This window comes from Bison bison, unplaced genomic scaffold, assembly GCF_000754665.1.
Source record: "Bison bison bison isolate TAMUID 2011002044 unplaced genomic scaffold, Bison_UMD1.0 scf7180017864110, whole genome shotgun sequence".
In the NCBI taxonomy this organism is placed as follows: Eukaryota; Metazoa; Chordata; class Mammalia; order Artiodactyla; family Bovidae; genus Bison; species Bison bison.
In genome coordinates this window covers 2,063,525-2,080,467 of record NW_011494682.1, presented here as the reverse complement: position 1 = coordinate 2,080,467, position 16,943 = coordinate 2,063,525, and the positions used below count along the sequence as shown (strand labels likewise).

The following is a 16,943-nucleotide window of genomic DNA, read 5'->3' as shown; positions in this document are numbered from 1 at the left end:
TATCTTGAGTCGAGAGTTCCTTAACCTAAGCTTTATGGTCCTCTCTATTGTATTGTCCTCCATCCTGCCTTTTTTCTGTTTGCTTCTGCTTCTCTATCCAAACTAGATTATTAAAAATGCTTCCATTACATTTTAAAAAATAAAAATAATTGTTGATATACAGTGTTATGTTAGTTTCAGATGTAATGCATAATGATTTGACATTTCCATACACTATGAAATGATCGTCATGTTAAGTCTAGTAGTCTTCTGTTCCCATACAAAGTTATTAGTGTCATTGACCATACTCCTTATGAACTGACTTACAACTGGAGGTTTGTATCTTTAAATAAATATACATGTATACACATACTGCATATTCTTTATTTATTCATCTGTTGATAGACACTTAAGTTACTTTCATATTTTAGGTATTGAAAATAATGTTGCAATGAAAAATAGTTTGCATATATCTTTTCAAATTAGTGTTTGTGTTTTCTTTGCATAAATACACAGAAATGAAACCGCCGGCTCTTATGGCAGTTCTATTTTTAATATTCTGAAGATATTCTGAAGCACCTCTATACATTTTTCCATAGTGGCTGCATCAATTCACAGTTCCATCAACAGTGCATAAAAATTTCCTTTTTGTTACATGCTTGCCAATACTTATTATTTGTTGTCTTTTTGATAATAGCCATTTTAACAGATGTGAAACAGTATCTCATTATGGTTTTAGGTTGCATTTCCCTCATGACTGATGAAATTGAGCATCTTTTAATGTGTTTGTTGGCCATCTGTATGTCTTTGTAAAAATGTCTATTCAGGTCTTCTGTCCATCTTTTAATTGGGTTGTTTACTTTTTTTTGATTTTGAGTTATATGAGTTCTTTGGTAGAATTCACCTGTGAAGCTATTTGGTCTTTCACTTTTGTTTGTTGGGAGGTTTTTTTTGTTTGTTTGTGTTTTAAAATTACTGATTCAGTTTCACTACTGGTAATCCATCTGTTCATAGTTCCTATTTTTTCCAGATTCAGTTTTGGGAGATTGTATGTTTCTAGGAGTTTATCACTTTCCTCTAAGTTATCCATTTGATTGGCTGTAATTTTTTGTAGTAATCTCTTAATGTCATTTGTACTTCTGTGCTATTGTTTTTAACTTCTTTCGTTTCTGATTTTATTTCTTTGGGTTTATCAATTTTGTTTATTTTTTCAGAGAGCCAGCTCTCAGTTTCATTGATCTTTTCTATTTTTTTTTTCTTAGTTTCTATCTCATTTAATTATGCTCTGTTTCTCATGATTTCTTTCTTTCCACTAACTTTGGGTTTTATTTGTTCCATTTTCCCAGGTAATTAAAGCTTAGATTGTTTATTTGAGATTTTTCTTATTTCCTGAGGTAGGCTTGTATTACTATAAAATTCCCTCTTAGAACTGCTTTTGCTGCAGCCCATATATTTTGGATCACTGTGTTTTTGTTTTCATTTGTCTCTAGGTATTTTTTTATTTCTTCTTTGATCTCTTCAGTGACCCATTGGTTTTTGGGTACTCTGTTGTTTAGACTCCACCTGTGTTAGTACTTTTTGCAGTTTTTTTCTTGGAAGTGGTTTCTCTGTTATTATTTATTATTGTTGTTAACCAAGAAATGAATATTTGAGAATTTGCAGTTTAAAAGTTCATACCATGATGACAGAAATAAATTTCATACAAGTATCTGTCAAAGGTGAAATAAAAAAATCATTGGGGACAAAATAGAGTCAGAAGAGGAAGTCATCTTAAGTATAGTGAAAGTGAAAGTTGCTCAGTTGTGTCCGACTCTTTGTGACCCCATGGACTATACAGTCCGTGGAATTCTCCAGGCCAGAATACTGGAGCGGGTAGCCTTTTCCTTCTCCAGAGGATCTTCCCAACCCAGGGATCAAACCCAGGTCTCCCACATTGCAGGCAGATTCTTTACCAACTGAGCCACAAGGGAAGCCCAAGAATACTGGAGTGTATAGCCTATCCTTTCTCCAGCCGATCTTCCCGACCCAGGAATTAAACCGGGGTCTCCTGCATTGCAGGTGGATTCTTACCAACTGAGCTATCAGGGAATCCCCATCTTAAGTATAAACATGACAAAAGAAGAAGATTCAGGGGACCATAGTTATAAACCCTAGAAGTATAAGCAATATACAGTTTTGTTTTTCAGAATGCTTAGGGCATTGAAAATTAGTTTTTTTTTTTATAAAGCTTCAGGATGTTGAAAATGATTTTTGGTTTACTGTGTTTACTTTTGACTTTCGCATTTAAAAATGAATATAGGGGACTTCCCTGGTGGTCCAGTGGCTAAGATTCCAAGCTCCCAATGTAGGGGGTGCAGGTTCTATTCCTGGTCAGAGCACTAGATCCCACATGCCACAACTAAATCCTGTATACTGCAACTAAGACTCCGTGCAGCCAAATAAATAAATAAAATACAGATTTAAAAAAATGATTATGGAACACCTGGAAATCATTAACAGAATGAAAAACATGATTATAAGAGAAATGCAAAAACATTAAGGGTTCATAACATAAGGGAGAAAATGTGGGTAAATTCCTGTGTTTTTAAGCAAAGACTAAGCTGTTGCTGTTGTTTAGTCACTCAGTCTTGTCTGACTCTTTTTGTCCCCATGGACTGTAACTCACCAGGCTTCTCTGTTCGTGGACTTTCCCAGGCAAGAATACTGGAGTGGGTTGCCATTTCCTTCTCCAGGAAGACTAAGTAATGATGGTTTAAAGTCCTACCATTCATATTCTCTATCTCCAGAGAGAATCAAACAAGCTTAAGTCACACTTGAGACTTTGTTTTATATTAGGAAGAATCTCTTGACTGTGACAGTGATTAAATAGTGAAACAGGATGCCAGGAAGTGTTGGGAAATTGCCTATTGGAGACCTTCAAAGTTAACTTGACATTTCATCCCTGTTTCTCAGGGTTGGCAATAAGACATGGTGTCACAGTATTTGAGTGTATCCTATTTAACATTTACTGTTCAAGTGTGAGTAGCTATGACTAAACAGAAAGCATCCTTATTTATCCTGTCTCAAGATGGTTTTCATTGTTTGAAATACCCTGCAGTATTTTTCCATTATATTTTCTTTCAGCTCCTTTTCTAGCCTTACTCATCTATTGTTCTGTCAGTCCAAACTCTGGGGCAAGGTTAGAAAAACACAGCTGGTTCAAAGGGAGAGGCAGAGGTAACCTTTCAGAAACTAAACTAAATGCTAGTTCAGTTTAGACATTTTTGTTCTTTGGAGTTTCAACTGCATGCTTATTGTCTTAAAAATCAGGTTGTGGTTGTGAGGGTGTGTTTGTGTAGTTAGCTCCATGAGCATTCTGTTGCACTGTTTTTACATACTCATTTACAGGTTTGTCTTCTCTACCAGTCTTTTCTCTGTGAGAATAGAGAAAACATCTTTCATTTCAGTGTCCCTTGTTCAAGAGGCATTCCTTGACTCATCATTTCTCATATTGTAGGTGCACATTAAAAGTTTATTGTACCAAAGGATAGTGTCTGGTTAATACACAAATACTATAGGCATCTTTATTGGGAGTCCCAGCCTTCCTCAAAGGCTTGTGTAGCTCCTCAACCAAGTATACTCAAATATTGAATCATTCTCTTTTTCATTCATTTTACTTTGGCACTTCTGTTTCATTCTCTATCCTTAACCCAAATTTTAACGCCCCAAATTAAAGAGAATCGTACTGTGTAAGGAGAAATGTTTTTTGAGGAAAAAGACAACAATTATAAAGATTAAAGATGATCATCATAGAAGTAAGAAATAAACTTAGGGTTTCTACTATGGCAATTTATACTGTATGTGATTCTAAAATATAAAAGTTATATATGAAGGAAGGTTCACAAAAAATGAGTTTGGTGGAATCTTAGTTTGTATCCTGATAAATGCAAAATAGTCTAATAGCAATTTTAAAATGCCAAATACAAAAAAAAATTAATTTGGAGGAAGAGATTAAAATATATCCTGAATATATTCAAAATAAACATATGTGTAATACAAAAAATACAGACATTATTTATAGATTATATTGATATTCTGTGTGCTTTTTATCTTTCCAATACAGATATGAATATCATTGGGCAGATGGAACAAACATAAAGAAGCCTATTAAGTGCTCTGCACCAAAGTATATTGATTACCTGATGACTTGGGTTCAGGACCAGTTGGATGATGAGACATTATTTCCATCAAAAATTGGTATAATGGTTTTGGTTAACTGGGATCCCTCATGATTTATCTACCTTCATACTTCTCTAGGACTTACAATAGAATTGCCTGTTTGCTGGATTAATTGCCACTTCAAAATATTTCTAATATTTCTAATCTTATATGCTTGAAAAGTATCTTTTTTTTTTTCATACCAAGTTTATCATGCATTAATTAGGTAAACGTCCCTATAATTTTAAACAATAAGAAGATCAGTATATCTTGGATTGTAACAAATCTGGCCTGTTTTAAGGGAAGAAAAGAGACTGGACATTGGGTAGACAGCCAGTTAGACATATGCTATAGTCATATCCATTTCATATTTAGAAAGGGAGTTTGTATGACATAAGGGACTTCCTTCATGGCTCAGCTGATAAAGAATCTGCCTGCAATGCAGGAGACCTGAGTTCCTGCATTGGGAGTCCCTGGGTTGGGAAGATCCCCTGGAGAAGGAACCAGCTACGCACTCCAGGATTCTGGCCTGTAGAATTCCATGGACTGTATAGTCCATGGGGTCGCAAAGAGTCGGACATGACAGTCACTTTCACTTTCTTTCACTTTCATATGACATAAACCCAGTCTTACATTATATTTTTGTCAGAGCATTTGTATTCATGACCCATAGCATGAACCTTGCAGACTGTGAAATCAACTAGGTGAGAAGAAAACAAGAAGATTTGATGAGTTGACCTGTTAGCACCTAAGTGACTTTTACTTTTTTTTATATTCGCTGGCCTTTTAAAGGGCTAAACTTTCAAGCAGAAATTATTTACATTTAGACAGTTCATATGATTTTACTGTGTCAAACTGCTTACAGCTGTGTTTTCTAAAAAAAAATTAGAATTTGCTTTTTCAACGTCTTGACTGTATTTTATGCTTTTTTACTTTTGGGGAGAAGGATGTGGTGGAGGAGACAGCAATGTAAATAGTTGCTGTTATGACACATTCATTGAATGCTTTAACTACTTCAAAGCCTTTGTAATGAAAGGTCTATTTTTCAAAACTGCATTCCTTATATAGATAGTATGGTATGGGATAAGTGCCCTCATCTTTGATCTTCCATATTTTTAAACTTTTTATTTTAACCCAATTTCAGACTTTTGTTAGTAGAAAATTTGTAAGAATCATGCAAAGAACCCTTATATATCCTTCCAGATTCTTTAGTTGCCAGCATTTTAACTTATTTGCTTTCCCTCTGTCTCCCTCCTTCCCTCCCTGCTTCGCTCCTTCCCTACTTTTTCTTCCTTCCTGACCCCACATTCTTTCTTTTTCCTGAAGATTTGAGAGTAAGTTGCATATATGATGACCTTTATCTCCATGTGCTTCAATGTGTATTTTCTTAGACAATCACAAAGTAACTTTCAAAATCAGGAAATTAATACCAGTATAATATTATTGTCTAATTTACAGATCTTATTCCAATTTTTTAGTCTTTTTTGGTCTTTCATGGCATTGACATTTTTGAAGAGTGTAACATACTATTTAGTATAATGTCCCTTCATTTGGGAGACACTCATGTCCCCCCAAATGTCTTATGTTGTCTTATGTTTTCTTGTGACCTATAACTTTTTCGTTTTAAACTTTTAATTTTATATTGAAGTATAGCCGTTTAACAATGTTGTGATAGTTTCTGGTAGGCTGCAAAGGGACTCAGCCATACATATACATGTATCCTTTCTCCCCAAAACTCCCCTCCCATCCAGGCTGCCAGATAACATTGAGCAGAGTTCCCTACTGTGCCATACAGTAGGACCTTGTTGTGACTTTTAATATTTTTGAGTGGGCAGTAGGCAATATGATCACATTGAAGCCAGTAGTACCATAAAAGTATTTGGCTTGTGTTTTGCCAGTCTGGATCATTTAGCCAGTTTAACAAGGGATGTGGATTTTTGTATTTTTCTAGTTTTATATTTGTTTAATGCTATAAAAGTGCTCTAATTCAGAAAGCCAGTCTCTCTAATTGAGCAGAGACTACAGCTAATTTCAAGATAAATGTAGTCCTGGTGTAGTAATGCGATAACTTCCGTAGGAAAAAAATATAAAAATGTATTGCCAGCATTTCAGACAAAACTAAACGTGGTAGTACATTATTTGTGTTCAGCATAAGAAATCTGAGGGACTAAGTGTGCATTTTAGCACCATTACCATCTCAGACATTTATTTGTGGTATTTTTGGTAAACTGGTGTTATATTACAGGCCTAAGGGGCCATACTGAAGACAGATTCTTATTCCATAGAAGCATTGAAGTTTGTTTTCATTCATGATGTATTGAGAACATTTGACATGTACAATGGGTATATTAAGTGGTAATAAAAATATTTCTTATTTTCAGCCTTGTTTTGGTAATTTATGTTGTCACTTGCTGACAAACTCATACTGCTGTGTTCTCTTCTTGTTAATAGAGGGAGTTGTTTATCTCTTTACTAGGTGTCCCATTTCCGAAGAATTTCATGTCTGTGGCAAAAACTATACTCAAACGCCTCTTTAGGGTTTATGCTCACATTTATCATCAGCATTTCGACCCTGTGATCCAGCTTCAAGAGGAAGCACATCTCAATACATCTTTCAAGCACTTTATTTTTTTTGTCCAGGTAAGTTTGATTAGGGATTTCCCTGATAGCTCAATATTTTGTAAAGAATTTGGTAAATTCTCAAATTCTCAGAATTTGGTAAAGAATCCGCCTGTGATGCGGGAGACCTGGGTTCGACCCGTGGGTTGGGAAGATCTCCTGGAGAAGGGAAAGGCTACCCACTCCAGTATTCTGGCATGGAGAAATCCATGAACTGTTTAGTCCATCGGGTCTCAAAGAGTCAGACACTACTGAGCCACTTTCACTTTCAAGTTGGAGTAAGAGATATTTTTTGCTCAGTAAAAGCAGTTATCTACAGAGTTATGAGGTGAATACTACATCCATACTGTCAGAATAAAATTTGCTCTATTTCTTTAGTCTTTATCCTCTTGAATACTTGCCATGATGATAAAGACTTGCCTTTAGTTTCTGAATTCCATCGCAAGTCTACAGTGAATCTGAGCGATCTTACTTCAGCTGTCTGTCTGTAATGGAGCAGCTGAATAGGGAACTTGGCTGGTGGACATGGAGTTGAACTTGTCTCTGAGCACTCCTGCTACTCCCTTTTCCTGTCTACTCTAGATCTTTTTTTGAAGATCTGGCATGGAAATGAACTTTAAATAGCATATCTTTTCCCTCCTTTTAAAACCATATTCTGAATAAGTTCTGAATTTGATAACTGTCCATTATTCCAAAGTGGGGGAGAAATGTCCCAAAGAGCGTTGATATTCTGGACATCCATTAATCTTTGATCCAACTCCTTAAGTTGACCTCCTCTTCCTTCACTGTTTAGTTCTCAGACATCTGGCTTTAGAGATTTAGACTAAAAGAAATGAGGTTATTCTTGCCCTGCTATAGTAATTAGAGAACCAACAGGTAGGAGTGAAAAAGGGAGAAATGCATAAACTGAGCAGATATTTTTCAGTGGAGGTTGGAGAAGGAAAGTGGTAGGTAGGAGATGTCCATGACTTAGAGCTCTGTTGTTGTTTTTTTAATCTGTTTTTGTATATAAACTTATAAATGCCTTTATCACACTCATCTCCACAAAGAAAAATTTGTTTATTTTCCTTCTATTAACACTCCTCACACTGAGGGCACACGTTTTGTATCTTAATTTCACCTATATAAACAAAAGAAATTTAGGAGATAGTAACTTGCCAAAACCATTGCTCTGAGCAATTATTTTACTGTGGTGTCCTATCTATAGATACCAATAGAAACAAAGAAAATGTTATACTAAATGTCTGTCTCTGTGCCTTGGTTTATGCAGAACATGATTACTTGAGGTTTCAGTAGTTTGGGAGAGGATTTCTCTCACCAGAAAGTTTAGTTTTACCTTACTGTATGATGTTAAAGTACCCTGTATCTCCCAACTCCTAGCAAATAGTAAGAAATTGGTATGTGGCATTTACCACATCTGAGCCTCATTACATGTGAGGACACTGTGATGGTTTTAAAGATGGGTCCGTTGGTTATATAGGATCACCTCTTTGAGTGAGAGTGGCCCCTGCCCTGGGCCTCACAGTTTAGAAGTTTGACCCTGGTCCTTCTCCAGCTTACTACTCCCCACAGAATGAGAAATCCGCATGGCCAAGAACATACCTGCATGGGTCCCTTTGGGTATATAGTTGGGTACGTGAGATTCAGAATTCCCTGCCCACGTGGTCCCAAGTGTATTTCCAGGATCTGCATGGATCTTTTCTGTTGGTCCATTGTTTTAAGGGAAGGTCATGTCTCTTATATGTATATCTCTAAACCTAGGGAATACCCATATTGCAGCTCTTCATGAGTGTGTGTGGACATTGCCTTTATAAGCCAGTCAGGGTGTCCACACTCCTGCATGTGAGACCCTTTCAAGTACAGGATAGATCTGGGGTTTGGTAGATCAGGGAGGTTTCCTGAGGGCCAAGGACTGGCTCTCCTCGTGTGTAGACTCTTGAGGAGTGTTTTAAAAATTCTAAATTTGAATCTGCCTTCCTGGCTACTATGAAGGTGTATTTGTCAAGGCAGGAGAATCAAACATATATAAAAATATATTAGCTTAATATAAAATATAATAACTTAGTCATGTGATATAATATCCATTTGTGTTCTTGGTTCACACCCCACAAATCTTAGTGGTAGACTTGCTGTTACATGCCCCTTAATGTTTCTTCTCAGTTCTTACTTTTGGCACATGGTGAGTGCTAATAAACAAGTGAAATTGAGAGCTCAGAATGCCCCATTGTGGCAGAAGATCAGAAATACTGACAACCTTTATGTTTTAACCTTATAATTTATAAACTATTTTTATAGAGGAAAGCTATTCAGAATTGAATTTCAGAATGACAGTGATAGAACTTCTAAAGAACCACAAATTGAATCCAGGCTTTCTTATTTGTTCTTTATAGGATTTTATTACTTATCATTTGTGGACTCCACATTATTCATGTCATTCTCATACCATATCCTATGTAGCTTGCAGATATGTTAGTTAATAACATAAACTAAATCTTTTATTCTTCATATAATGCTGTAATTTTCCTGAGAATTTTTTTGGTCCCTGCTTGATTGGATGTATCTAAATGGTGTCCCAGTTATTCATCCTAACAGGGAGCAGCAAGTCTCATTTATTGTTTACTTTCTGCCAGGGATTACATGAAGTGGTTCACACACAGTATCACATTTAGTCCCCATAGTAATCTTATGAGATATGTGTGTGTGTGTGTGTGTGTGTGTGTGTGTGTGTGAGTCGCTCAATCGTGTCCAACTCTTTGCAACTCCATGAACTGTAGCCGGCCAGGCTTCTCTGTCCATGGAGTTCTCCAGGCAAGAATACTGGAGTGCATTACCATTCTCTTCTCCAGAATCTTGAGATAATTTATCCTAATATTAGTAGAAATGTAAAATCCCGGAAGTGGTTAAGTGATTTGCTCAAGATGCAAGAGGTAGAGAATAGGGGGGGAAAAAACTTTTTTTTTTTTTTTCTAAGGTTTGACTTGCATTTACTTTAAAAGCTAATTTCCAACAAATGTTAATGGAAATCTATTTTGGAATGAGATGTAAATAATATGTTCTTGCTGTTTCTTCTGCCTTTCTCGGCACATAGGAATTCAACCTTATTGATAGAAGAGAACTTGCACCACTCCAGGAACTGATTGAAAAACTCACCTCGAAGGACAGATAAAAGGATGGGGACCTATGCAAATTATTCCTCAAATCAAGCTGTGTGGAGTGTATTTGAATTTTGTTGTATTTTATTTTTATCTTGGTTGTTTTTATCTACTCTTGGAGGGCTTGTTTGGGTTCCTTTTTCTTTAATCTGAATAAATGAAACCATATACTATTGCTAGAGGAAGCCAAGAACCACTGTCTATACATTTGATAGGGGTAAATTTTGTCTTAGTGGAATATAGTATTTTTTTTAACTTGGAGAATTTTTAATAATATTATATGTTGAAAGAAAATGCTTACTGATTAGACTGCTCATGGATGGCTGTTCTCCCTGTGTAAATTGTGGCTAATTTTTGAAGTCCCCAAAAGACGTTTTTAAGTGCCTTGGCAGGCTCACTTCTGAGGTGCAAAGCACAGACATAGAATTGAACAGGGCTTGAAACAATATTAGGATTTCTACCCAGGGCACTTACTGATGCATGTTTTAAAATATTGATAAAAGCCATAGTTTACCTAAATTGATGATCTCCAACTTTTACTACATTAGAGAAACACAATTTGTAAAGGTGTGCATGTAGGGCATAAAAAATTAGTATTTCTTAATTATTTTTGATATTGATAGTAATTCTGTTCAATGGATACTTAGAGTTCTATAAGCAAGTCTTTTCCATCTCTTGATATCTGTGATATTGAAACTTGAAGATGTTGAAATGTAATAGCTGTTACATTTTGGCTTCTTTCTACACTTTAACTGCACTGTAGATGTAAAAATTCAGGTTATATATAGGTTTGCGATCTTCAGAGGTGATGCTGAACTGTGAGGTTTCTTAGCAATTGCCAAATGAGCCATAAGTCTGCAAAATCCCCTTCTGCTTTGAAGAGGACTGGAGTGTGTGGTTGTGGGGGACGAGGGTGGGGTTAGTTTGAATGGGGCGTTATAGATGGGATTGAGTATGGGAAGTCAAGTTCAAGAAAGTCCTTTCTCAGAACGCTTGACTAGAATGGCATGAAGATTTTAATCAATATCTTGTAAACAAAGTCTTAGAGACTTCCTTTTAGGAATCAACTTCCATGTGAAGTTAAAAATAAATAACTAACTTTAGATGTAGGCATGCACATGGAATTTAAGGACTCTGTGGGAAAATTGATCACTTTACAGCATTTCCATTCAGTGAATGGAGCTGGTGTTTTATCATTTTAAAATGATACAGTACCTTCTTTGCTTGTTGTAGGCCCAAGCGTTCTGACTTCTGATTTTTCCACTGTGAAAGGAAGTCTTTCTTTGCAGTGATATCAGATAATGAAAGTGTTAAATGAGTACTTACTAACTTTTACCTTTTTTTGCCATGACTTTCTAGTGAACTATTCCCATAAGTAAAAAATTCAGAAACTTAGTTTTTGAAGTAAATATTAACATTTTTCACTTCAGTTTTATTCTTGCAAATTATCCTCTTAGACTTTCAGTTTTAATTTTGTCAGTTCTGGTAAAACTGTTTCCTTCAGTTCGAAATATATACCTTTTCCCTTGTAGACTAGAAATCTTGCTCTGAAATTATATAGACTAAAAACACTTAATAGAAAAGAATGTAAAATGAAATCAGTTTGGTTTTGCCATTAACAAATCGAATAGTGATACAATTTAATGCCATTGCAATATGATCACTAGGAACTTTTTCTCCCATTTCATTTCTAGCAATCATTCTCCACGTACCAACATGGAATTAACAGGAGAAACTGACAGAGGCAAATACATTGGACATTCATTGGTAACACCTATTTGTAAACTGCAGTGAGAACTGCTGACGTCCTTAAAACAAATATTTTAGTATCCGAATATACAACATCATCCACTATGGGTTGATTCAGAAGTAAAATTTGACATCCAGTGATTTGGGCCCTATCCATTTAGGAAAATGAAGCACATGATTATTCAAATTGTCTTCCATACTGCATTTGACTTCGTATCAACCTAATAATAAAGGGGTTGCGGTAGCCAGGTGTGGAGAGAAAAGTGAAACATTCATTTTTCTCATTTAAGCCTTACATAGTACTGTACAAATGTTATTATAAATTAATGTTTAGTAGCAGGACTGACTTTTCCACTCTAGGTAGATAGGAGTTTCTTGTCACTGTGCCAGAATCTCAGGTGCCTGCTTCTGAGTATTCCTTGAAAAAAAGGTATTGGGAAGTAAGGACATATGTATGTGTATATATGGTAACAAAGTAGAGACATTCTCCCAGGGAGAGGCCTGGCAGTGTACATGGTGTTAACATGGCTGCATGTAGGGAAACACCAGAGCGTGTGCGAAATAACTGATTTCTTAAAAAGTTGCTTTGATTCAGTTGGTTCCCATGAGCATTAGTAAGTTGCCCTTTATAAAATAAGGATCACATCTTGTTTTGCAACAGAGTTTGCTTACAAATGTCTATTGGATTCTTTCCAAGTCTCTTAATTTACAAATAACCAGGATAATGATTCCCCCCACTCTGTCCCACCTTTTTTACAGACATACAAAGCAGAAGTTGGTTTTCTCATATGCGGATGAAAGCATGAAATATAAAGTAATAAGTTTACATAGTGTTACTGTCGCAATGCTTTGGTTAAATGTTGATATAAAGCAAGTTTTAGGAATTCTTTTAAATGATGAAGTAATGGTGGTGGAAAGAAATTAGTAACAGAAAGAGTGAAAATCTTTTCATTAGCTGTAGGTGGTGCTACTGGCTTTTATTTGCTGGCTTGATTATTCTGTTTCCCACAAAAACCATGGCATTAGTAAAACAGTAAGTATGTGTTAGGTGGTAGAGGCTTTGGAGGTCAGTTTACCTTAAATTGAAAGATTTTAGATAGCTGTTTCTTCCTACCTTTGCTTGTTATTTGTAAATGCTAAATGGTCAGCATAAAACTAGATGGGAGAAGAAATGTTTAGAGTATAATAAATATGTCTCAGACTGAGTTACTGCCTGGCTTATCAGGAAAGAAAGCACTACAATCTCTTCAGGAATTACAGATAATGTGCATATTTATATTTTACATGTAATCACCATACTCCATTTTATGTATAGTATTTTCCTTGCTTAGGGGAAAATAGCACAGTAACAGATTTCTTTTATACCTTTGTCTTCACCCTCTCTGAGAGAGGTTTTGATAACCACTGAAATAGTAAGATATGGGAAATATAATTGTTAGTCTGTAGGACTTCCTTTTAAAATAAATATGCCACACCTTAAACAGCCAAGTGAGAGTTGATCTTCAGGGTGGTTTCTTGGGAGCACTACTTATTCCAGCTACACTGTAGAGGTATAATCACTTTCAGAGATGCCTTGAGAGTTGTTGTGTGACTATACAAGAAAATCCATTTCATCATTTTAGTTGCACCAAAAACTTTTCTGGAAGCCTAATATGACCTATCTCATTTACCAAAATGACTCTGCTTTGGCTCTTTTCTTAGAACTAAACTATTAAGGAAGTTCAAAAGAATATGCAAAAAAAAAAAAAAATATGCCATAGGATCTGAATTGCAGAAGAGAATGTTTTGAGTATTGATTTGTAACATCATTTAATAAAAAACATAATTTCTTCATGTCACTACTTTGAGGTAGGCAATATCATTTGGATGTATACATTTTATTTTATTTTTAAAAATTTAGTTTAATTATCTTACACTTAAATATAATAACTTTAAAAAAAAAAGGATCCAATATTTAAGATAGAAGTAACTTAAGAAAATAACAACCTTTACCTCTATCCTTTTTTAAAAAAAACTTACTTTCATGCAAATGAACAATTTAAATTTCAAGGCTGGAGAAATTGGAACACATTTTATATATTAATTATGCTGAATTTAAGTCTGTGTATCGTAGTAAAAAATTTCAAACTGTATAATCATTTCATGTCGTTTATAACTTTAACATTTTATTGTCTTTTTAAAAGATACAATCAAGAAGTATATTTGAAAATATCACTGCATACCAAGAGGAAAGCTTATTTTCAAACATATCAGGGACATTAAAAAATACACCAATTCCTAGAAACACTATTTTAGATCTATACTTTAAGAACCACTCCTAAAATGATTTAAATATCAGCATATTGTCGTAGTATTCAGTTTCACATAGGAATTATTGTTGTTCAGCTATCAGTGTAATGGTGTATGAGAAAACTGTTTAGAGGTAAAGTTATTTCATGATTTAATGGAAAATGATTTTAATCTATAGTAACAATTCTGATTGCAGACAGTTTGAATTTTTGAGGCTCTCCTAATGGGCTAATCATAGAGAAAAAATCATTTTGAAGCTATAAAACTGTGTTTCTGTGTCTGCCATACTTAAATTTTGACAAAAGAGAAAATACAGATTAAAATACTGAATACTCTCAGTTTTGCAAGTGTGACACATTTTCTGCATATAATACTACACAATAGAAAAATTTGGATTAAATCCTCAAAGATAGTGAAAACACTGGCCTTTCCAAACTGTGTGTTTACTTGTCATCTCCTCTTTGGAGGTAAATTCTTTCCTTATGGCTGTTGACTTTCCCTATCTTCTTCCCTCCCCATCTTGCAACACACACTCACATGGACAAAAAACAAAACAGATTGATTATATAGGTCCTCACTATTGGTGATTCTAAAGTGATTGCTGTCACTAGATAGGTTGTGGCTGAAGTGTTGGACAATAAAACTTAAAGGAGCATTTTTGGTTTGTTTTGGTTGACAACTTTCTTTAAACTATGTCACTGAAACTGATATTATTAGTGATATACATTTAAAATTGTATTAATATTTAGTGTCTGTTATAAATCTTTTATGTGTGGTTGTTTCTTACAGGTTTGCACGTTTTAATTTTTGTTTACTTAATTGTGCAAGGTGTAAAATAGATTCGCACATTTTCATTTTAGGAACACTTGTCTCCCTGAATTGTTCTGCAGAGATAACTATTTTTAGGGGAAATAGTTTTTTACAGCCACTAAATTGTATTTGTTATTTTTGTACATGCATTGCTAGGGTGGTAAGAGCACTAATCTTGTAGGGAAAAACTTTTGTTTTATTTGAATGTTTCCTATACATTATTACTTACAATTACCTAGGAACAGCATCATGAAATACAATAAATATAAGAACACTTAAAGTTTTAATAAAATCATTTCTATCAAACAGGACAAAACCAGAAAAATACTACCAGAGCCATAAATGGAAGCGGTAGCATACACACTATGCAAGTGTTGTCGAGAATGAGTAAGGCGGGAGCCCGCTCTCATGGAGATGGACAGTTTCTCTATATTAAAGGAGCTGTCTAAAACATGAAATGCAATATGGGCGCGTATTGTAAATTGTGCCAAGATTACTCAAATTGTAGTTACTGTGGATCAAACTTTAAACTGTTTCATCATTTTTGTTTTAAGAGGGGATACTGAGGGAATTCTCTGGCAGTCAAGTGGTTAAGCCTTGGCGCTTTCACTGCCTGGGCCTGGGTTTGATCCCTGGGTTGGGGGAACTAAGATCCTGCAAGCCACATGATGTGGCAAAAAAAAATAAGAGGGTACTGAATGTCAGAAAGTCTACAATATGTTTTGAGAGATGTAAATAAAGTATACAGACTTGTATGTGATGGGATTGGAACTATTTAATTTCTAGTTTTTTTTGTTTGTTTTAAGGAAGAAAATGTTTATTTAAAAAATAATAAATAGTTATGTTTGGTCATGAATCCTGACTTTGCATTAGTGTTCATTTTTGCTATAGGTATTCCCACATTGCGTACATTCCCAGAGAAATATTGAAGGTCTATGAAATATGTTGAACAGTTTTAGGCCTTATTTTTTGTAATGTTCACAACAACCCTGGAAATTAGTATCTCAATATTTTTTATACTAGAAAGCTAAAGCTTAGAAACTGTAAAGTCACTGATGAGAACTAGGGTTAAAAAACCTGAATATGCTTGACCTTGAGACCAGTGCTTTTATTTTGTTTAAATATACTATTACTATGAGAATAGTTAGCAAAATAATTGTTGACTTTTCCATTAAGCCAAGATTTTATCTTAATATTTTGTCTTCATTGTAGACCATTAAAGGGCTTCCCTGGTAGCTCAGCTAGTAAAGAATCCCCCTGCAATGCAGGAGACTCCAGTTCAATTCCTGGATCGGGAAGATCCCCTGGAGAAGGGATAGGTTATCCACTCCCGTATTTTTGGGCTTCCCTTGTGGCTCAGATGGTAAAGAATCTGCCTACAATGTGAGAGATTTGGGTTGTGGATAGGAGAAATTTATAAGCAAGTTTACTGTGTTGATAAACATCCTTTTACAGAAGTTGTTGGGTGGGTATACACAAATGCATGGGTTGTGTAACCACTTAATCTTTTCTGCCTAAGTTATTCTCATTTTCTCAGTTGGTTAAAGAGTTTTCTTAATAAACCTGTATGCTATCAGGAGACCCTGTCTCATTCTTTAGTTATACCAGCATTCCTGCAGGAGAAAAGGAATTCCTACATTGAAGGAGTAGAAAAATTTCTGGCAGGAGGTAAGATGGTAGCATACTTGTTCCTGGTTGAGTATTCTAATACCCTGTATTTTATCTGTAATTCCCAAGTCTGAAAAGCTCAGAAAAAGTACTTTCTTCAGTTCACTGCAAACTGAACCTGATAAGAGGTTAACAGTCTTTATTTCACTGTGCAAATTGATGTTTCACTGCAAAATGTTAGTGTATTTAACACTTCTGCAGGAGGGTGAGGAATGGTTACATAATATACATAATATGTGACTATTTTTCTTTCCTAAATTCCAAAACTGGAAAAATTCCGAAACTGAATTGACTACAAGAGTTTCACGTAAGACATTGTGGACAAAAATCAGGGAGTACATTCGAGAGTTTTTTTTTAGTCTCTTCCTTATGTTAGCCATTGGTTATGGAGGATATAATGAACTTAATGTCAGAGTTTCCCGTGTTTAATATTTCAGTCACTGCACTATAGTGGTTTTGGTTTTTGTTTTATATATATAT

The 16,943-nt window shown here is 35.0% G+C and overlaps 1 protein-coding gene across 3 annotated transcripts in view; it reads left to right on the top strand.

Annotated features, from left to right (window-relative positions):
• The window catches only part of MOB1B (MOB kinase activator 1B), a 93,978-nt gene extending 78,327 nt beyond the window's left edge, over nucleotides 1-15,651 (top strand). For all 3 annotated transcript variants that reach the window (XM_010839092.1, XM_010839091.1, XM_010839093.1), the window contains exons 4-6: nucleotides 4,082-4,215; nucleotides 6,653-6,816; nucleotides 9,884-15,651. In XM_010839092.1, the coding sequence (XP_010837394.1) occupies nucleotides 4,082-4,215; nucleotides 6,653-6,816; nucleotides 9,884-9,961 (376 nt within the window). In that variant the 3' untranslated portion in view covers nucleotides 9,962-15,651. The remainder of the gene's footprint in view (nucleotides 1-4,081; nucleotides 4,216-6,652; nucleotides 6,817-9,883) is intronic.
• The last annotated feature ends 1,292 nt before the right edge of the window (nucleotides 15,652-16,943 follow it).